At 45.0% G+C, this 22,721-nt stretch overlaps 1 protein-coding gene across 1 annotated transcript; it reads right to left on the reverse strand.

Moving 5' to 3' along the window:
• Positions 1-335: 335 nt before the first annotated feature.
• LOC132763701 (discoidin domain-containing receptor 2-like) lies at positions 336-18,710 on the reverse strand. The gene is made up of 17 exons (XM_060757433.2): positions 18,191-18,710; positions 13,887-14,004; positions 12,161-12,263; positions 11,794-12,022; positions 10,745-10,892; positions 10,351-10,456; positions 10,042-10,228; positions 8,886-9,132; positions 8,585-8,686; positions 8,260-8,420; positions 7,826-8,021; positions 6,559-6,803; positions 6,311-6,432; positions 6,007-6,204; positions 4,989-5,223; positions 4,109-4,258; positions 336-3,214 (listed from the first exon to the last, which is right to left on the reverse strand). Exons 2-17 carry the CDS (start codon positions 13,951-13,953, stop codon positions 3,074-3,076), a joined length of 2,637 nt encoding a protein of 878 aa, XP_060613416.2. The 5' UTR covers positions 13,954-14,004; positions 18,191-18,710; the 3' UTR covers positions 336-3,073.
• Positions 18,711-22,721: the final 4,011 nt, after the last annotated feature.

Raw genomic sequence — 22,721 nt, forward strand, 5'->3', positions numbered from 1 at the left:
GTTGGTCATGGGAGAACTGTGTGCCAAGTTTGGTTCAAATCGATCATTGGTGGGGTTCAGAATGTTCTTTGATTGTAGGTGAACTAGAAATCCCAGCAACTACAACTCCCAAATGACAAAATCAAATTTTTTGAGTGAAGGACATGCATTGGGTTGTTAGGTGCCTTGTGTCCAAATTTGGTGTCAAGTCGTCCAGTGGTTTTTCAGTTCTGTTAATCCCACAAACGAACTTTACATTTTAATTTATATATATTTAAAACTTGTGCTTGAAACCACAATTCATATCAAGAAGGGAATGGATTGGGTTGAGGGGCGTCGCGGAAAGGGAACGGCAACACAGGAAACCAACACAATTTATTGGTCATTTGTCGATGTAGAAAAAACAAAACAAAACAGACAACAAGGCACGATCCCCATCCGCCGAAAGATTGTGGAGAGGAAAATGTGCTGGTGAACAATCCATATATTATAGTATGTACACATCTGGGCGCTGTTCTAAATACAGTATGTACACAGCCGCAACAGCTGGAGGAAGTGACGCCAAACCGAACCAGATGGAAAAAAAGGGAAAGAGGAAAGAGCGCGACTTTATTTGGAGGGGAATCGTATGTGCTCTGGGACAAAATGGCCAAAGAATCCACAGTTTCGAACTTCAAGTAACATGGAAAGAAAACAGGAGTGGCGACGAGGCTCAAGGGGTGCGTCTACATCTTCGACTTAACGCAGTTTGGCAGCGCTTTCCAAGATAAAAATGTCCCTAAAAGATTTCCAAAAAGTAAAAGCAGGTAGTCTTTATGCAGCTTGAGCATCCCTTACGCAAAATACTCCAAAATTGTCCCCATCGGTGGCCGAGACAGTGGCACTGTTCACTTTTCCGTAGTTCAACGTACTTCGTTTCATGCACAAAATGATTACAAATATTGTATCAAAATGACCTATTGCATAAAATGAACGGCGGGTTTCGACTTGGTTCCCCATCTCTGAAGCGTCTCCTTATGAATATGCAAATTATTCGAATCTGGGGGGAAATAATAATCAGAAATCCAAAATACTTCCGGTGCCAAGTGTTCCGGAGACGAAATACTCATCCAGTACAAAGAGAGGAGATTGAATAATAATACAAAGATATTGGCCAGAAGATCCAAACCTGAGTTCTGCCTCTTCTTTGGCTTCCTCTGAAAACGAGATCCAGGCACAGAATAATCTACACAACAGTCCATTTTGGCCTTAAGTTTCACATAATCATGATAATAGCCACAGTGTTAACTATCCCCATTTGCAGACTAGTAGAGGGTCTTCCTATAAACATTCCTTATATAGTGTGTCAATCGAAACATAAAATCCAGTGTGGAAGAATTCGGACACATTCATACCTTGAGCATTTAGAGCTTTGCCCAAATCCAAAGTATCCCATTCCACATAAGGTCTTTATACTGGGATGAAATGGGAAAGACACCATCTTACCGACACTGTCAAATTAATATCATTTGGCACCTCTTTTAGTGTTTATGGAGTTGTTGGAATTGTCGTTGAATGACGTTCTTCACCTTCTCAGAAAAACAACGCCGGTGGCTCACCAAATGACAGCAACCCAGGATTACATACAAGAGGCGTTCATTAAAGATTTCCCCTGACCCACTTGTATTTATCACAAAGTTCTGAAACTGCACGTGTGTAATGATATACGTCTCTATAGGTTACGTCCATCAGTGCTGCCTCTGGAAAATCCTGCAAATCTCTTGGGAAGACAAGCGGACAAATGTCAGCATGTTGGAAGAAGCAAAGACCACCAGCATTGAAGTGATGGTCCTTGGCCATCAACTCTGCTGGACCGACCACGTTGTCCGGATGCCTGACCACCATCTCCCAAAGCAATTGCTCTACTCTGAACTCAAGAACGGAAAACGGAATGTCGGTGGGCAGGAAAAGAGATTGAAAGATGGGCTCAAAGCCAACCTTAAAAACTCTGGCATAGACACTGAGAACTGGGAAGCCCTGGCCCTTGAGCGCTCCAGCTGGAGATCAGCTGTGACCAGCAGTGCTGCAGAATTTGAAGAGGCACGAATGGAGGGAAACCTCTCTCTTTTGCCCTCAAACCAACCCCGACCGGGACCGCCTTCCACCTGGAAACCAATGCCCTCATTGCGGGAGAAGATGCAGATCAAGAATTGGGCTCCACAGTCACTTACAGACTCACCGACAGAACACCGACCTTGGAGGACCATCATCCTCGGACTACGAGGGATCGCCTAAGTAAGTAAGTAATAGGTTACGTGCCAATTTACAATTTCGTTGCTCTCAGAAAATGGATCAGGGGAAATCTTTCATGAATGCTCCTTGCAGTTGGATCATCAAATGTCTGGATGTCATCGGGGTTTGTGAAAATATTAGTAAATTCACTGAAATGTAGTGAAATAATGGAAAACTGAGCTGTTTGTGGGCAATGAAAGCTATGGAACTGTTAACATCAAGAGATGAATTTTCCAGGGTGACTCACTGTTGCCACTGTTGTTCATCATTGCAATGATCCCACAGTCAATAATTCTACAGAAGACAAACCTGGGCTACCAAACAGCAATTAAACATTAAGATGCGGCAGTTAATGTGGTTCTGAACTGCGTTAATTCGACAGTGTAGATCAGGCATAGGCAATCTTCGGCCCTCCAGGTGTTTTGGAGGCTGTTAGGAATTATGGGAGTTGAAGTACAAAACCTGGAGGGCCACAAGTTTGCCCATGCCTGGTGTAGATGCACCCCAAGTTAGAACATACGTTGAGAAACAGACAGCAAAGGACCACAAAACTCTCAGTATTTCCAGGAAGGAAGGAAGGAATCCATGAGACAGGCAGTCTTTGGTGCGTAGAAAGATCGGGTCAATAAGATGTTATCTCAAGTCCAACGGCAAACATTTGTTGTCTATATCAACGCCGTGGTTTGGCACAAGACGAGAGCACATCTGTGCCACGTTGCAAAGGCATTCCCCAGAATCAATGACGGGTTCCTTGTGTGGTCTTCGCCTGGCTTTTCCCCAAGCTACAAACCCATGGCCAGCCTCGTTCCATCCCTTTTGCGGCTCAAATGCTTCCATCCATTTGCTCGACCAGGAATAAGTGGATGGCTTCGAAGGCCGGGCGATCCTTGATGTCTCGGCTCCAGCACTTCATCATCAAGGAGAAGACCAGGTTTGGACACAGCGGCGGTTGGGACAAGTAAGCCTATAGGAGACAAAGGCGGAGTGAGTTTGACGGGTTGAGCCTATTTATTTTATATTATTATTATTATTATTATTATTATTATTATTATTATTATTAAGAGCAATAATAATGCTTAGATGCTTAGACACATCCAATGGCATTGGAGATTAACACTGTATTTAACCAATAGGTAAAGATAAATGTTTTCCCCTGACATTAAGTCTGACTCTGGGGGTTGGTGTTCATCTCCATTTCTAAGCCGAAGAGCTGGCATTGTCCGTAGACGCCTCCTAGGTTATCTGGCCGGCATGACTACATGGAGTGCCCTTGCCTTCCCGCAGAAGCAGTACCTATTGATCTACTCATACTTGCATGTTTTCAAACTGCTAGGTTGGCAGAAGCTGAGGCTAACAGCTAGAGCTCACCCTGCTCCCTGGATTTGAACCGCCAACCTTTTCAGTCAGCAAGTTTCTCAGCTCAGTGGTCTAACCTGTCAACCCATAAATTGGCCAAATAAGACTCTCCAAAGTCCCTGCATTAGCAGAAAGGTCCCCTGCATCACCATCATCATCATCATCTTCTTCTTCTTCTCCTGGAAGCTGACCATGGATCTTCACTGCAGAACCAAGAGATTTGTAGAAAGGTGTTCTCCCTAGAAATCTCTAGGTCTGAAAGAAGTTGACCATGGAGTCACACTGGAGAACCTAGGGAATTCCCAAATCTGTGAGTAATCCAATCCCACAAGGTCAATGCCACAAATAGGGGAGAGGGGGGGGGGGGTGACTGTAATGTCTATGTCTCCAGTGAACATGAGATGATGGGAACCCACCATCCTGATGTTTCCATAAAGCTGGACAGTAGAATTATGGGGAAAGGTTGCTAATGGCTGCCCAGGAGATGATGTATCTTCCATACCTGTCGTCCTTGGTCTCGGAAGAACTCCCCTGTATTCTCGATGACCTGCTCATCTGATAGCCAACTGTAGGGTTGCTCCTTGCACAGGGTGAACATCTCCCACAGCGTGACCCCGAAAGCCCATGCGTCGCTCGCTGTGGTGAACTTGCCCTGCAATGAGAAAGCGGGAAGCCACCTTGATCCAAGAGAAAAGACCACATCTGGTTGAGGTCCTTCTCTGTGGGGTCCTCAGCATCCTCTAACCTTGGCTCACATTTAGAGGGCATCTACACTGTAGGGTTAATGCAATTTGACACCACTTGGGCTGCCGTGGCTCAATGCTATGGAATGGTGGGAGATGTCGTTTGGTGCATACATGAAACTGTGGATAACAGATAGCCTTTTTAAAATAATAACAACAACAACATTAAATGAAGGACATTTAACCCAAGAATACTAGAGTCACACAGGAGGACCTAGAAAATGCCTGGGTATGGTTGGGAGACTTTCCATGATGACCAGGTACATTGTCAACAAAGCACCAGACTCCATCTGATCTTGGAAACTAAGCAGGATCAAACCAGATTGAGACGGATGGTGCATCACCAATGAATAAAAGGTCCTGTAGGCTCTCTTTCAGAAGAAGGAACTGGCCAAAACACCTCTGAGACTTCCTTGCTCAAGAAAACCCTATGAAGTTCATGGAGTCATCATCTTGGAAATTAAGCAGGGTCAGACCTGGTTAAGACTTGGAAAGGGGATCACCAATGAATACAAGGTTTTGTAGGCTCTATTTCAGAGGAAGGAACTAGCCAAACAAATCCTGAATGTTCATGACCTAAGAAAATCATATGACAGAGTGTATTCCTCCCAATGAGGAGTGTCATGTATGCTGTCTTACCAGGAGGATGCTCTCCCAGGCCATCCAGCGAATTGGCAGCACAGCCCTGCCTTGGATCCTATAGTAATCCCCGCTGTAAAGGTTCCGGCTCATGCCGAAATCAGCAATCTTGATGGTGTAGTTGTTCCCAACCAGGCAGTTGCGAGTGGCCAAGTCGCGGTGGACAAAGTTGAGGGATGCCAAGTATTTCATGCCGGACGCGATCTGGGTCGCCATGAGCAGGAGGTGGAGGCAGCTGGGGAACAGAAACAATCAAGACAAAGGTGGGACCTCCTTGGTTATACCAAATTGTGATGGATTTTCAGCAGACCAAGCAGAACTGGAGCAACGCCTGGACTTTCTCCGAATAGCTTGATTTCATCCACCAGAAGTTCTCTTCCTATTTTCCTCCTTGATATGGCTGCTTGCATGAGCCTAAATACCCTCAAGGCACTAGATCCCATCTCATCTTGGAAACTTAGTACTTGGATGGGAGACCACCAAAAATACCAGATGTTGTAAGCAATATTTCAGAGGAAACAACTGGAAAAACCATCCTGAGTATTTCTCATCAAAGAAAAGCCCTACTAAATTCATGAGGTTGTCATAAGTCAACAAGATACTAGAAGGCACTAGATTTCATCTGATCTTGGAACCAAAGCAGGATCAACTCTGGTTAGTACTTGAATAGGATGCCACCAATGAGTACCAGGTGCTATAGGGTAGATTTCAAGGCATCTCAACTCATGGAGATTCCCAAAGTAAGAAAACCCTATGAGATTGCCATAAGTGTGTAAAGACACTTGGAATCTAAGGAGGGTCAGCCCTGGGTAGGAGACTGCAAAGGAATACCATGTGTTACGGGCTCTATTTCAGAGGAAGGATCTGGCAAAACCACCTCTGAGTCTAGAAAAACCCTTGAAATGTATGAGCTCACCATAGACAACTTGAAGACACGTCCACACACATATCAGCTTTTCATTAACCCCATAGCTTCTATAACTTATTTGGCCTTGCCCTCACCACTTTCCTTTTTTACCTCACGCAGGGAATGTTGTTGGAGAGGGTGAAGGTACTTCTACTCTGCCGTTGCAACAAGAACTGGTGAAGATCCCCGTTTTCCATGTATTCAGTGATCATGCACAGCGGATCGTCCCGCACGCAGACTCCCAGGAGCCGGATGATGTTTGGATCTTTCAGGCGAGACATGATCTTGATCTCCTTTAGGAAGTCATTCCTAGGAAGTGGAGAGAGAGGTAATTAGAGATGGGTTCTCACTGAATGAAAGAACGTGGAAAACATTGCCTCTTTCATGTCAGATAATGGCAACAGTTGAAACTCACCTGGCCGTCTTGGTGACGTTGGCTCTCAGCATTTTGACGGCAACTAGGACCGGCCGGCTGGATGCATCTGAAGAAGAGCGTCCAAGAAATTCTAGGAGACCATCGGCTTCACATAAATGGACCTACAAGGAGAAGGTCTGATCAAAAGTATTCAAGACATATTTGGCGTAGTTGGCAGGATTTCTGACAACGAAGACAGAGTGTGACACATGGGCGTAAAGGGAAATCTAGGAAATGGGTAGACTTACCTCCCCAAATTGCCCTTCTCCTAGTTTCTCCTTGAGTCGCAGCTGCTGCCTGGGGAATTCGGCTACTGAGATATCCTTTTTGATCAATGAATCAACTGTAATGGCAGGTACTGCGTATGTATTATTGCCGGTTACTCCTTGTAGGCTGACGATATCTGTCTCGGCATAATGTGGAACATTATTCTGGAATCCTTGGTGAGGGGTACATTTGGTGAGGTCCGGCTCAGCATAATCGCCGCTACAAGCTAGAAAAAAATGACAACCAAGAACATGGGTCAACTTATCCATGGGTCAATATAAATATCTAACCTCTCCTTGAATTGAGTGGCAAAATGCAAGAGCTTAGTCCAGTGTTTCTCAGCCTGGGGGTTGGGATCCCTTGAGGGGGAGTCGCAAAGGGGGGTGTCAGAGGAGTCGCCAAAGACCATCACAAAACACAGTGTTTTCTGTACATCACAGGGGTTCTGTGTGGGAAGTTTGACCCAATTCTATCATTGATGGGATTCAGAATGATCTTTGATTGTAGGTGAACTGTAAATCCCAGCAACTACAACGTCCAAATGTCAAGGTCTATTCTCCCCAAACTCCACCAGTGATCACATTTGGGCATATTGAGTATTCGTGCAGAGTTTGGTCCAGATCCATCATTGTTTGAGTCCACAATGCTCTCTAGATGTAGGTAAACTACAACTCCCAAACTCAAGGTCAATGCCCACCAAACCCTTCCAGTATTTTCTGTTGGTCATGGGAGCTCTTCATGCCAAGTTTGGTTCAATTCAATCGCTGGTGGAGTTCAGGACGTTATTTGATTGTAGATGAACTATTAATCCCAGAAACTACAACTCCCAAATGACAAAATCAGCCTCCTTCCTCCCACCAGTATTCAAATTTGGGCGTATTGGGTATTTGTGCCAAATTTGGTCCAGTGAATACAATTCATAACAGTAGCAAAGTTACAGTTGTGAAGTAGCAATGAAAATAATGTTATGGTTGGAGGTCACCACAACATGAGGAACTGTATTAAGAGGTCACATCATTAGGAAGATTGAGAAATACTGGCTTAGTCCATCCCAGAAGAACCTAAAAGAAGCACCAATCACCTTTATTGTATCTGCCATGTTGCTGCTTCTGACTTTTTTTTTAATGTCTGGGTGAGACAATGTTGTCCCAAAGTGTCCGGACCCTGATCTGGCATTGGTGCTTTGCTCTTTCCACAGAATGACCCAACGACTTGCCAACAGGTCATAATTTTGGCCCCCAAACCTACCTGAGTCTTCGGCACTTTGGGATAATTCGGGTAGTTTTTGGAGGAGGGTGATGGGCTGGTGGTACTCCAGATCCAATGGGAAGACCCTCTCATAGGTAGGGTTGGTTTGATGGATCTGCGTTTGGCCGCCGACCATCCTGGAGCTGTAGAAAGACAGCCGGACGGTGGCGTCCTCTTCCAGGATCCGTCGGGGAGCCTTGAAGAAGCGAGATAAGAAAGTTGTTCAGGGCCTTCGGAAGAGTGCTCACCCCTATCCCAGAAGGGAGACTTTGGGTGTATCTATACTGTTGGATTAATGCAGTTTGATGCCATGTGAACTGCCATGGCTCAATACTAGATGCACCCTAACCCTTCAGAAAGGGGGAAACCTGACAATCTGGAGAAAGGCTCAATGATAGTGGGATACAGGAAGAGGAAAGCAGGACGCACGATACCGTCTCCAGCCGTTTCTGGGCATATTGCCTCCACAAGATGGCCACAATGATGACGAGGAGGACAAGGATGATGGCCACAAGGCAACCGACAAGGCTGGAGGTGCTGGAAGCCTCTAAATTGGGCTCAGTCCAGGGACTGGTGCCGTATCTCGTAGTGGTCTCTGCAAAGACAGGTAGGTGGTCAGTCCATGATGGGGTTTACAGTAGCAGGCTTTGTTGTGGTCCTTCTAGGCGCTCAACAGCACCAATACTTGGACTTCTGTCCTGGAGTCCAATTGTTTTGACCCTGGACTTTTGTCCTGAGGTCCAGTCCATACATTCTTACCCCAGGTCCCATCTGTAGCATTCATTTCTTCAGATGGAAAGATTGCTGAGGTTGTGCTTGATGCCAGAGTGACCACAATGGGGTCAAAGACATCCACGTACACTAGAGAAAAGAGGAGACCAAAAAAGAGTCTCAAGATCAGGTTGAGGATTGGACCATAAATATCCCTACTTTCCACTCAAATTTCAACTCCTAATACTGTTGGCCCTATCCAACACAATACAGTCAAGCCTCCATATTTGTTAAGGTTAGGTACACAGGACTGCTGTGAAAGTGGAACAACTGTCAGTGAGATCTTTACCCGATTGGAAGGAGACTTCGCTGATCAACATCCACGTGTCGGCAAAGTAGAACTGGCACAGGATGGCTTTGCCGACCCGATGACCGAGGGGGACGGTCACAAACCGTGCGCTGGGGTTCTTGTCGTCCAGAACGGTATCTGCTCCCACAGGCTCGGCCTCCCACTCCGCAAAGAGCTGTGGCTTGAAGAAGCACTCCACCCGCTCAAAGATCTTCACGCCTTTGGAGAACATGTTATTGCAGTGGACCTGGAGTTTGGAGAAGGGGGATTGCATCAGGATGGCATATTTAGTGGTGGGAAGCATTCATAAACAATGGTTTTGGGCATGAGACCAACCAGTAGTGCATGTTCAATGGTTGCTGAGCATCAGAATGACCATCAAGGAAGTCCTACCTTCATGACAATAAACTTCCTCTGATAGTCAAACCAGTGGCTGAAAACATGCAAGCCCAACGGTTGCCGAGCATCAGAATGACCATCAAAAAAGTCCTACTTTCATGAAGGCAATGTTCCTCTGCTGGTTAAACCAGGTATGGAAAGCATACATGTCCAATGGTTACTGAGCATCAGAATGAGTATCAAGTCCTATCTTCATGAAGGTTACGTTCTCTGCTGGTCAAACCAATGATGGAAAGCATGCATCTCCAATGGTTACTGAGCATCAGAACGAGTATCAAGTCCTATCTTCATGAAGGTTACGTTCTCTGCTGGTTAAACCAGGTATGGAAAGCATGCATGTCCAATGGTTGCCGAGCATCAGAATGACCACCAAGGAAGTCCTAACTTCATGAAGGTAAGCTTCCTCTGACAGTCAAACTAGTGTCTGAAAACATGCAAGCCCAATGGTTGCTGAGCATCAGAATAACAATCAAGAAAGTCATGAAGGCAAAGTTCCTCTGCTGGTCAAACTGATGGTGCAAAGCATGTATCACCTCCAAGGGTTACCAAGCATCAGAATGAGCTATCTTCATGAAGCATCAGAAGTTCCTCTGCTCATCAAACCATGCAAAGCATACATCTCAATAGTTACTGAGCATCAGAATAAGCATCAAGTCCTATCTTCATGGAGGTTAAGTCCTCTGCCTCTTAAACCATGTATGGAAAGCAGACATGCCCAAAAGTTGCTGAGCATCAATGGCCATCAAGAAAGTTCTACCTTCATGAAGGTGAAGTTCCTCTGCCGGTCAAACTGGAACTCCAGCCCAACGGCACCATTCCGGAAGCTGTTGTTCCTCCATCCCACGTAGTCGTAGCCCGGCCACACGCGGTATTGGTGGCTCTTGGTGAAATCATCTAACCCCAAGATGCCATCAGTCAGCTGGCCTAAGCCACCATGGAGAGACCTAACAAGAAAGTATTTTTGATTACGCTGCCATCCCAATTGAAAGAAATGTCTTTTAGATGGAAATATGGAGATCAAGGAGGGAATAGAAATGATCAACTTGGAGTGTTGGTCTCCTTTTACCTGCGTTCTTGGAAACCATCATAGATTGAATCATTCAGGTAGACGATGGGATGGCCTGGGGCTGCCATGACCTCACCTTCTGGCATGCTGTAAGCCTCCAAACCATCTAGGAAAGGAGATAGTTGAAGGTCAACATGAGGAACCCCATCTACAAGTCTTCTTCCCATTTCTTCCCTCCTCCTTCAGACCAAAAAGAGCACAATTCTAAGGTCAAGTTTCTGCTGGAAGTTGACCGTGAAGTAGTGCTGGAGGACCCTGGAGATTTCCAGATTCTGTTAGGGATCTCCCAGCCCTCCAGCAAAATTCTATGGTCAGGGCCTGCTGGAAGCTGGCCATGGAGTTGCCCTGGAGGATCTGGAGATTCCTAGAGATAACATTTTAATCAAATCCTTACCAGACCAAATGCAGCCATACAATTCTACTCGCATGCAGACAGTCATGGGCTGCTCAGTGACCGGGATCACTCGGATGTAGCGGGCAATGATAGGCGGGCGAAGATCTTTGAGGACCACATCATATGTGTCAATGTTGCCCTGAATAACCTGGAATGGTGAAGACATTGTAGTGACCTTTCATGGACTACCATGGCCAATGGGTTGGGGAAAGCTTAGAGTCCAATGGCCAAAGGGTTGGAGTTCAATGGCCAAAGGGTTGCAATACAATAGCCAAAGGAGTGGAGTGTGATGGCCAATGGGTAGGAGTATGACGGCCAATGGGCTGGAGTACAATGGCTAAAGGGTTGGAGTATGGTGGAGAAAGAGTTAAATTACAATGGCCAAAGGGTTGGAGTATGATGGTGAAAAGGTTGGATTACAATGGCCAAAAGGTTGGAGTATGATGGTGAAAGGGTTGGAGTCCAATGGTCAAAGGGTTGAAGTATGATGGTGAAGGGGTTGGAACATAAAGGCCAAAAGGTTGTAGTATGATGGCCAATGGGCTAGAGTCCAATGGCCAAATGGTTGCAGTACAATAGCCAAAAGATTGGAGTATGATGGCCAATAGGTTGGAGTACGATGGCCAATGGGCTACAGTACAATAGCCAAAGGGTTGGAGTATGATGACCAATGGGTTAGAGTATGATGGACAATGGGTTGGAGTATGATGACCAATGGGTTGGAGTATGATGGACAATGGGCTAGAGTACAATGGCCAAACATTTGGAGTATGGTGGTGAAAGAGTTAAATTACAGTTGCCAAAAGGTTGGAGTATGATGGCCAACGGGCTACAGTACAATGTCCAAAGAGTTGGAGTGTGAAGGCCAATGGGCTAGAGTACAATGGCCAAAGGGTTGGAGCATGGTGTTGAAAGGATTGGATTACAATGGCCAAAGTGTTGGAATGTAATAGCCAAAGGATTGGACTTTCCCTCCTTATTCTCAGTCTAGATAAAGGTGTCTAGAAGTATCAGGTTAGCAACACGTTGGCAAAGGTCCTCTCACCCACCTGCCTGTTCTGTCGGTCCCTCCAAGAGAGCCAGCGCTCCCCATTGCGGCTGTAGTCAACGCGATAGGCGCGGGCAAACTCCTTGCCAGTGGCCCTAGCGTGCCGCCCTTGGGTCCCCACCAGAGTGATGAAGTAGAGTTTGTGGAGATCAATCTGGAGGAACTGGACATCTTCTGGCTGCAGGAGACCAGCTGGACACCAAGCCCCATCGCCTTCCTCTCGCTGCAGCCTGCCAGAGAAAAAAAAAGAGAAAATGGGATTGAGGAAACATGTCCCAGCAAATACAGCTGACCCTCCACATTTGCCCAATTTGATGACCTCTCCACCGCTGGGCTTGAAATGTATGTCCAGAAGTTGCACTGCTTACCGTGCATATTGAGGTCCTGTAGAATCGTACCACTGGCTGGAAGCGGTGATATCTTCGTCCCGAATGGTCCCTTCATGCATCCCCAAAGGATAACGACATATTTCTGAGGAAGAGGGTGGAACAAGAGTCACATGATGATGAACATCAAGATAAAGGTCAGATCATACAATTGCCCTCCAGACAGATGGCCATTCAGGCTCTCCTTAAAACCCTCCACCATGTTGAATGCACACTGTCCCATCTGGAATACTTGAATAAACATGAGATATCTTGGAGATGGGATCCAAGTCTAAATGATGATATGGACTATGAAAGATTGGCATCATATACATTGTGAGGTATCATAGAGATGTGACCCCAAGCTATACATGAAATCCATAGATTGTGAAATCCTTGCATGTATATTATATCTTGGGATGGGACCCAAGTCTTAATACAAAATTTGTGGATTATGGAAAACTTGTATGAACATAGTGAGATAACTAAGAGGTGGACCGAATCTAAACATGAAATTAATAGATTATGAAAGATTTGCATAGATGGATGGAGGGACAGATAGATTGATAGATAGCTCTGTCTGTCTGTCTGTCTATTCCTCCATCCATCCATCCATCCATTCACTAAGACATATATCCATCAGTCAATCTACTGAGATACCTATCTATACATCAATCCATCCATCCACTGACACATCTATCTATCTATCTATCTATCTATCTATCTATCTATCCATCCATCCATCCATCCATCCATCCATCCATCCATCCACTGAGACACTTATCTATTTATCCATCCATCAATCAATCTACTGAGATATCTCTCTATCCATCAATCCATTCACTGAGACATCTATCTATCTATTGATCCATCCATCCATCCACAGAGACATCTATCTATTTATCCATCCATCCATCCATCCATCCATCCATCCATCCACTGAGATATCTATTTTTCTATCCACCCCTCCATCAATCTACTGAAATATCTATCAATCAATCAAATGATCAGTCATCTATCAATCCATCCACTGAGACATCTATCTGTCTATCTATCTATCTATCTATCTATCTATCTATCTATCTATCTATCTATCATCTATCCATCCATCCATCCATCCATCCACTGAGACATCTATCTATCCATCCATCCATCAGTCTACTGAGATATCTATCTATTTATCCATCCACCTATCCATCAATCTACTGAGACATCTATCAATCAATCAAACAAACATTCAATCATCTATCAATCCATCCAACTACTGAGACATCTATCTATCTATCTATCTATCTATCTATCTATCTATCCATCCATCCATCCATCCATCCATCCATCCATCCTTCCTTCCTTCCTTCCATCAGTCTACTTCCATCAGTCTACTGATACACACACACATCTATCTAATCTATCTATCTATCTATCTATCTATCTATCTATCTCTATCTATTCATTCACTCATCTACTGAGACATCTATATATATATCTATCCCCCAATAGGAGTATGGTGTCGATAGTGAGCAAAGTCCTAGTCCTATTTTATTCTGCTTTGCTAAGACCTAAACTGGAATATTTGGGCACACAATTGACAAGCCAAATATGAGCCAACAGTGTGATGCAGCAGATTTAAAAGCCAATACCATTCTAGGCTGTGTCAATAGGAGTTTAGCATTAAAATATCACAATGGAATAGGAATGCCTCAAAAAACAATTGAACACAACTTCCTACCTGGGTTGACTTCAGAGCCAGAACAACGGGAGAGGCCAGCCAGCAAAAGGATTGGCAAGCACAGCATCCTTGGCGTTTCCCACTTTAGCCAGGATGTCCGTCACTGCCATTCACATTTCTGAGAAAGAGAAAAAGAATTTGTGGTGCTGGGTAAGCCAAGCTATGTATCCATGCCTTTGCTTTTTCAACAAATTGTGGTCTATCTGATAGTCACAGCAAAGAGTTTATGGCAGCGGGGCCTTTTTGGTGGCAGCACCTTGATATGAAACTCTGCTTGCATCGACATGATAGAATGCATGCAGCTTGACATCACTCTAACTGCTATAGAATCCTGGGAGTTGTAGTTTGGTAAGACACCACCATTATTCGGCAGACAGCATATTATTTCAGAACACAGAAATGCTGGACCAACCAGTAGTGCATGTTCAATGGTTGCTGAGCATCAGAATGACCATCAAGGAATTATTTCAGAACACAGAAATGCTGGACCACTCCGACAACCATCATGTAAGACAACACAGAGAAGCCACTGAAATCCACAAGAAGCATGTGAACAATTTCAACAGGAATGAGGAAACCACGAAAATCAACAAAATCTTGCTACCAGTATTAAAAAAACTCTAAAATCAGGACAGTAAATAAAGATGGCAAGGGCAAGATGGATGGATGGCATCCTTGAAGTGACTGGATTGACCTTGAAGGAGCTGGGGGCGATGGCAGCTGATAAGGAGCTCTGGCGTGGGCTGGTCCATGAGGTCGCGAAGAGTCGGAAACGACTGAACGAATGAACAACAACAACAAATAAAGAACAACACTGAGAAAACATGGGAATTCCAGATAGGAAACAATCAGGACCAGCCAACACTTCCCAGCAAAGGATTTCCCCAGGCAGGAAGCAGCCAGGCTTTGAAGCTTCAAGGCCATTCAATGCTAATCAAGATGGTGAATGGCAACTTTCACACTTGCCTCAAACAGACAAGAGTTCTTTCTCCCACCCTGGACATTATTCCACAGATATATAAACCCCACTTGTCTAGTTTCCAATAGTCCTCACAACTTCTGAGGATGCCTGCCATAGATGTGGGTGAAATGTCAGGAGAGAATGCTTCTGGAACATGGCCAGGCAGCCGGGAAAACTAACAGCAAACTAATTATCATTATCATTATCGTTATTATTATTATTATTACCCAACCAGATCTAATCCTCCAACTTGGAAAAGCAGGAAAGCGTTAATGTTCTCTCAGCCCGGGGGCCCGGGGCGTCTCCCATTTGTAATTGCAAACAGCTGGCCAAATGTACATTAAAAATCATGTTGCAGCTATTGGACGGAGTCAAACATTACAAGTCGAAAAGAGGGAGGGGAGACCGAACAGCTGCCTTGAGCCTCGGCTGGAAAGAAAGAAAGAAAGAAAGAAGGGAAGGAGGGAAGGGAAGAAAGGAAAGGAAAGGAAAGGAGGAACCCATTAGTTACAGAACTTCTTCCTTCCGGCATCTGTCAGCCTTCTGCTCCCATCTCTTTGGGCACATCTACACTGTTGAATTAATGCAGTTTGACACCACCACAGGAGTGTATCCCTCCATTAAAATGTCATGCAGTTTCTTTGGGTATCTTTTGACAGCTCTGCCAGCAGGCATTATGCCACCCTGGACATCTCCAGACTGAGAAAGACCTCCTTTCTTTCCCTCTCTCCCTTGCTACTCGAGTCTCCAAACTCTAGAAAAGTTGCAAAAGTGGGCACAGTAGTGTATGTCTCCATTAAAATATGACACTTCCTTTGGATATCTTTTGGTTTCAAGCTGACAGATACCGGTATATTTGTATTTTATTTTCAGAGGACTAGATGTATGTTGTATGTTGTGTTTGCACTGTCTGTTTTTGATAAGGCCAACTGGATAATCAATAAATTGTTCAGACATCTTTTGACAGTTCTGTTGGCAGGCATTATGCCATCATGGACATCTCCAAACTGAAAAAGACCTCCTTTCCTCTCTTTTCTTCCTTCCTCCATCCCTAGCTACTCAGGTCTCCAAACTCTAGAAAAGTCATAAGAGCAGACAAAGTAATGTATCCCTCCATTAAAATATCAAGCAGTTTCTTTGAGTGTATTTTGACAACTCTGCCAGCAGGCATTATGCCATCCTGGACATCTCCAAAGTGAGAAAGACCTCCTTTCCTTTCTTTTCCTTTCCTTTCTTTGTTTCTTTCTTTCTTTCCTGCAGCAGATGCCATCCTGGACATCTCCGAACAGAGAAATACCTCCTTCCCTTTCTTCCCTCCCTCCCTCCCTTCCTCCATCCCTTGCTACTCAGGTCTCCAAACCCTAGAAAAGTCATGAAAATGTGCACAGTAATATGTGTCTCCATTAAAATGTCATGCAGTTTCTTTGGGTATATTTTGACAGCTCTGCTGGCAGGCATTATGCCATCTTGGACACCTCTAAACCGAGAAAGATCTCCTTCGCTTTTTTCCCTCCCTTCCATCCTTCCTTCCTTCCTTCCTTCCCTCCTCCTTCCTTCCTTCCTTCCTCCATCCCTTGCTACTCAGGTTTCTAAACCCTAGAAAAGTTATGGAATGCAGACAGTAGTATGTGTCTCCATGCCATGCAGTTTCTTTGAGTATGTTTTGACAGCTCTACTGGCAGGCATTATGCCATCCTGGACACCTCTAAACCAAGAAAGACCTCATTTCCTTTCTTTCCTCCCTTCCTTCCACCCTTCCTTCCTCCTTTCCTCCTTCCTTCCTCCATCCCTTGCTACTCAGGTCTCCAAACTCTAGAAAAGTCATGAAAATGAAGACAGTAGAATGTGTTTCCATTAAAATGTCATGCAGTTTCTTTGGGTATGTTTTGACAGCTCTGCTGGCAGGCATTATGCCATCCTGGACATCTCCAAACTGAGAAAGACCTCCTTTCCTTTCTTTGTTTCTTTCTTTTCTTCCAGCAACAGGCATTATGCCATCCTGGAAACCTCCTAACAGAGAAAGACCTCCTTCCCTTCCTTCCTTCCTTCCTTCCTTCATCCCTTGCTACCCAGGTCTCCAAACCCTAGAAAAGGTCTGTTTTGACAGCTCTGCTGGCAGGCATTATGCCATCCTGGACATCTCCGAACTGAGAAAGACCTCCTTTCCTTTCTTTCCTCCTTCAATTTCCTTCCCTTCCCTTCTCTTTCCTTCCCTACCCCTTCCTTCCCCTTCCCCTTCCTTCCTTCCTTCCTTCCTTCCTTCCTTCCTTCCTTCCTTCCTTCCTCCACCCCTTGCTACTCAGGTCTCTAAACCCTAGAAAAGTCACAAAAATGCAAAGAGTAGTATGTGTCTCCATTAAAATGTCATGCAGTTTCTTTGGGTATATTTTAACAGCTCTGCTGGCAGGCATTATGCCATCCTGGACATCTCCAAACTGAGAAAGACCTTCCTTCCTTCCTTCCTTCCTTCCTTCCTTCCTTCCTTCCTGCCTTCCTTCCTTCCTCCTTCCCTCTCTCCCTCCCTCCCTCCCTCCCTCCTTCCTTCCTTCCTTCCTTCCTCCCTTGCTACTCACAGGTCTCCAAATTCTAGAAAAGTCACAAGAGCGGTTGCAGTAATGTATCCCTCCATTAAAATGTCACACAGTTTATTTGGGTATGTTTTGATAGCTTTGCCAGCAGGCTTTATGCCATCCCAGACATCTCTGAACTGGGAAAGACATTGTTTCCATGCTTTCCTTCCTGTTTTCCTTCCATCTTCCCTCCATCCCTTTGCTATTCAGGTCTCCAAACTAGAAAAGTCACAAGCGCGGACGCAGTAATGTATCCCTCCATTAAAAATGTTACACAGTTTCTTTGGGTATGTTTTGACAGCTCTGCCAGCAGGCTTTATGCCATCCCGAACATCTCCGAATGGAGAAAGACCTCCTTTTCCTGCTTTCCTTCCTGTTTTCCTTCCTTCCTTCCTCTATCTTTTGCTACTCAGGTCTCCAAACTCTAGAAAAGTTGCAAAAGTCGGCACAGTTGTGTATGACTCCATTAAAAAGTCATGCAGTTTCTTTGGGTATGTTTTGACAGCTCTGCCGGCAGGCATTATGCCATCCAGGACATCTCTGAACTGAGAAAGGCCTCCTTCCCCTTCTTTCTTTTCTTCCTTCCCTCCTCCAAACTCTAGAAAAGTCGCAAAAGCGGACACGGCACACCAGGCCTGCGCAAAGAGCGAAGCCGCCAACATTGTCTCCAAAACAAACGGAAGCCGAGGCACAGAACATCTGCCAAGAAAAGAGAGCAGATCCAAGGAAAGCTCGGGAACATCTGGAAGGCCAGAAAGAGGTCCTAAAGTTACCTGTTTGGCCCTGGGTGTTGGTTCTCCATCTCTGGTCTGACCCCAGAGCGGCCGCCATGGCTCCGAGCGTGGGCTTCCTACCCGCCTTGTGCCTCCAGCTGTGCTTCACTTCCTCCCATCCCTTCTTCCCCAACTTCTTTTTGTCCAGCCTCCGGCTGCCGAAGATACACGCAAACCAAGGATGCAAAACTCCTCCTCTCTCTCTTCCGTCCCTTTCCCTTTCCGCACAGGCCCAGGAGACGTCCCTCTCGCCTTTGTCCCTACAGTTCCTATAGCAACTCCATGAAAAAGAGCAGATGTGCAGGACTGAGTGTGCAAAGAGAGTGTGTCCAAAAAAAAAAAGAGCTGCTTTGGCCTGGGCTCCTTTCCTTCCTTCCTTCCTTCCCTTCTTTCTTTTCTCTCCTCCTCCTTCTGGCTCCCAAAGAGCCAGGCTTGGCCTGGAAAAAGGCCAAGGCTCGCATGCAAAAGAAAGGAAACCATAACACAAAGGAAAAAAAATAGGGGGAGAGCACAGTTCAAAATGCACACAGACCAGCGCCATAACCATTTGGAAACGGCACACTTTTAAACCTGGTGACCCAGGGCGAAATGCTTCAACAGAGTTGTAATTCGACACTACTTGAGCTATGGTTCAAAGCTATGGCACCTTGGGATTTGTAGTTTGGTGGGAGGCCAGGGTTTTTTGCCAAGGATGTGAAAGAATGCATGAAACGACAACTCTAATTAACCTCACTACCTCTGAGGATGCTTGCAATAGATGCAGGCAAAATGTCAGGAGAGAATGTCTCTAAAACATGGCAATATAGCCCGAAAAAACCTACAACAACCCAGTGATTCTGGGCAAGAAAGCTTTTGACAATACAATTCTAATTAATCCATAGCCTCGAGGCATGAAAGCCCAAGTGGTGTCATCGAATCATAGAATCAAAGAGTTGGAAGAGACCACATGGACCATCTAGTCCAACCCCTTGTCATGCAGAAAAGGCACAATCAAAGAATCCCTGACAGATGGCCATCCATAATAATAATAATAATAATAATAATAATAATAATAATAATAATAGAGTTGGAAGGAACCAAGTGGACCATCTAGTCCAACCCCTTGCCACGCAGGAAAAGCACACCTAATAGATGGCCATCCAGCCATAGTAATAATAATAATATGTTGTTGTTGTTGACACAAAAACACAGTATGTCACAGCAAACGAGATATATATATATGCTGGATGTCATATCACAAAATCACAAATTGAACACTTGCTTATTTATTATTATTATTATTATTATTATTATTATTATTATTATTGAGTTGGAAGAGACCACATGGGCCATCTAGTCCAACCCCCCACCATGTGGAAAAGGCACAATCAAAGAATCCCTGACAGATGGCCATCCAGCCATAATGATGATGATGATGATGATGATGATGATGATGATGATGATAGAGTTGGCAGGGACCATGTGGGCCATCTAGTCCAACCCCTTGCCATGCAGGAAAAGCACCATCAAAGCACCCCCAATAGATGGCCATAATAATAATAATAATAATAATAATAATAATAATAATAATAATAATAGAGTTGAAAGAGATCTCATGGGCCATCTAGTCCAACCCTCTGCCATGCAGGAAAGGCACAATCAAAGCATCCCTGACAGATGGCCATCCAGCCTCTGTTCAAAAGCTTCCAAACAAGGAGCTTCCAACACACTCCAGGGCAGAGAGTTTCACTGCTGCACAGCTCTTCTTACAGTCAAGAAGCTCTTCCTAATGTATTGTCGAAGGCTTTCATGGCTGGAATCACTAGGTTCTTGTGGGTTTTTTCGGGCTATAGAGCCATGTTCTAGAGGCATTTCTCCTGACGTTTCGCTTGCATCTATGGCAAGCATCCTCAGAGGTGTGAGGTCTGTTGGAATTAGGACAATGGGTTTATGTATCTGTGGAATGGCTGGGGTGGGGCAAGGAGCTCTTCCCTGCTGCAGTTAGGTGTGAATGTTTAGCTGATCACCTTCATTAGCATTTGAAGGCCTGCCTGAGCCTGGGAAAATCTGTTGCTGGGAGGTGTTAATCTGTGCCTGGTTTTTTCCTCTCTGTTGTTTAGCTGTTATAATTTTAGAGTTTTTTAATACTGGTAGCCAGATTTTGTTTATTTTCATGGTCTCTTCCTTTCTGTTGAAATTGTCCACATGCTTGTGGATTTCAATGGCTTCTCTGTGTAGTCTGACATGGTGGTTGTTGGTGTGGTCCAGCATTTCTGTGTTCTCAAATAATATGCTGTGTCCAGGCTGGTTCATCAGGTGCTCTGCTATGGCTGACTTCTCTGGTTGAAGTAGTCTGCAGTGCCTTTCATGTTCCTTGATGCGTGTCTGGGCGCTGCGTTTGGTGGTCCCTATGTAGACTTGTCCACAGCTGCATGGTATATGGTAGACTCCTGCAGAGGTGAGAGGATCCCTCTTGTCCTTTGCTGAACGTAGCATTTGTTGGATTTTCTTGGTGGGTTTGTAGATTGTTTGTATGTTGTGTTTCCTCATCAGCTTCCCTATGCGATCAGTGGTTCCCTTGATGTATGGCAGGAACACTTTTCCTCTGGGTGGATCTTCATCTTGACTCTTGTGGCTTGTTCTTGGTCTTGCAGCTCTTCTGATGTCTGAGGTGGAGTATCCATTGGCCTGTAGAGCCCAGTTGAGGTGGTTCAGTTCATCTTGGAGGAGGTGGGGTTCGCAGATTCTTTTTGCACGGTCTGCCAAGGCTTTAATGGTGCTTCTTTTTTGACTTGGGTGATGGTTGGAGTTTTTATGTAGATATCTATCTGTGTGTGTGGGTTTCCTGTAGACAGTGTGACCCAATTGTTGATCTGGTTTTCGGATGACTAGGACATCTAGAAAAGGCAGTCTTCCTTCATTTTCTTTTTCCATGGTGAACTGGATGTTTGGGTGGATGCTGTTAAGATGGTCCAGGAACCTGTTGAGTTCTTCTTCTCCATGGCTCCAAATGGTGAAGGTGTCATCCACATATCTGAACCATATCGTGGGCTTTTTGGTTGCTGTCTCCAGGGCTTGTTCTTCAAAGTGTTCCATGTAGAAGTTAGCTATAACCGGGCTGAGAGGGCTCCCCATAGCTACTCCATCTTTCTGTTCGTAGAATTCATTGTCCCTTCCTCTTCCTAATGTTCTTCCTAATGTTCAACGGAATCTCCTCTCCTGTCATTTGAACCCATGACTCCATTGAGTCCCTCTTCCTTATGACACCCTTTCATGTGTTTATACATGGCTCTCATGTCTCCTCTCAACCTTCTCTTCTGCAGGCTAAGCAGACCCAGTTCTTTAAGGCACTCCTCATAGGGATTCATGGTCTCCACACCTTTGAAACTTTTAGTCACACTCCAATTTAGAGTCAATATCTCTTTGGAATTGGGCACAGTGTGATTCCTGGTAAAGAGGTCAGACCAAAGCAGAATAGAGAGGGACCATGACTTCTTCCCTCGACGTGGACACTGGACACCTTTGGATGCAGCCCAAAATCCCATTGGTTGTTTGAGCTGCTGCATCACACTCTTGGCTCAGGTTCAACTTGTTCTCCATGAAGACTCCAAGATCTTTCTCACATGGATTGCTGTCGAGGGCCGAAGTTTTCCCATGCCTGATGTAGAGGCACTCTAAGAAATTGCCTTGAAGGCACACAGAGAGATGCATATTATTGAAGATCCAATCTTTTGTTTTCCAGCAGCCCCTGGGAAGGCGCTGACGCCTGAGCCATGACAACTCCAGCGACTCATGCAAACAAAATGCTAACAAAGCATTGCCTGAAAGCAAAGAGGTTGGGAGATGGGGCGGGAATGGGAAAGGCTTTTCCAGGAATCGGTGTCAAACAATAAGGATGAAGTCAGGACAACCGGAGCGTGTGTGAGCCATGCCCAACCACTGACCGCCAAGGAAGATCCACGGCTCCATTTCTGGCTCTGTCTGTGTGGCCGAGTAAGTCGGGAAACCCACATTTATAAGAGGGGGGAAAAATCTACAGCATCAATAGGAATGCCTATGTTAAAACTTAAGCAATGGATGCTGATGGGTCAATTGTTAAGAAACTATAATAGAAAAATTGCACAATATCAATGATATGGAAATTATAGAAGCACATACACACAGATATGTATGTATGTATGTGTTTATGCATATAAAGAGAGAGTGAGAGAGAAACAGATTGACGTAAAAGAAGGTTAGACATTCTAGTAGGGGAAAAAACCATGAGAAAGAGAAGTCTGTCATGTCTGGCCTTCAGGAACAACAACAACAACAATAACAACAAGCCATTAGAACCAATGCCATCAAAGCCAGAATTGAAAAGTTGACAACAGATCCCAAGTGTAGACTCTGCAAGGAAGCAGATGAAATAATAGATCCCATCCTCAACTGCTGCAAGAAGATCACGCAGCTGCAGACAGACCACAAGCAGAGGCACAACACCGTTGCTCAGATGATTCATTGGAACTTGTGCCACAAACACCATCTTCCTGCGACAAAAAAATGGTGGGAT

This window comes from Anolis sagrei, chromosome 11 (assembly GCF_037176765.1).
Source record: "Anolis sagrei isolate rAnoSag1 chromosome 11, rAnoSag1.mat, whole genome shotgun sequence".
Lineage (NCBI taxonomy): Eukaryota > Metazoa > Chordata > Lepidosauria > Squamata > Dactyloidae > Anolis > Anolis sagrei.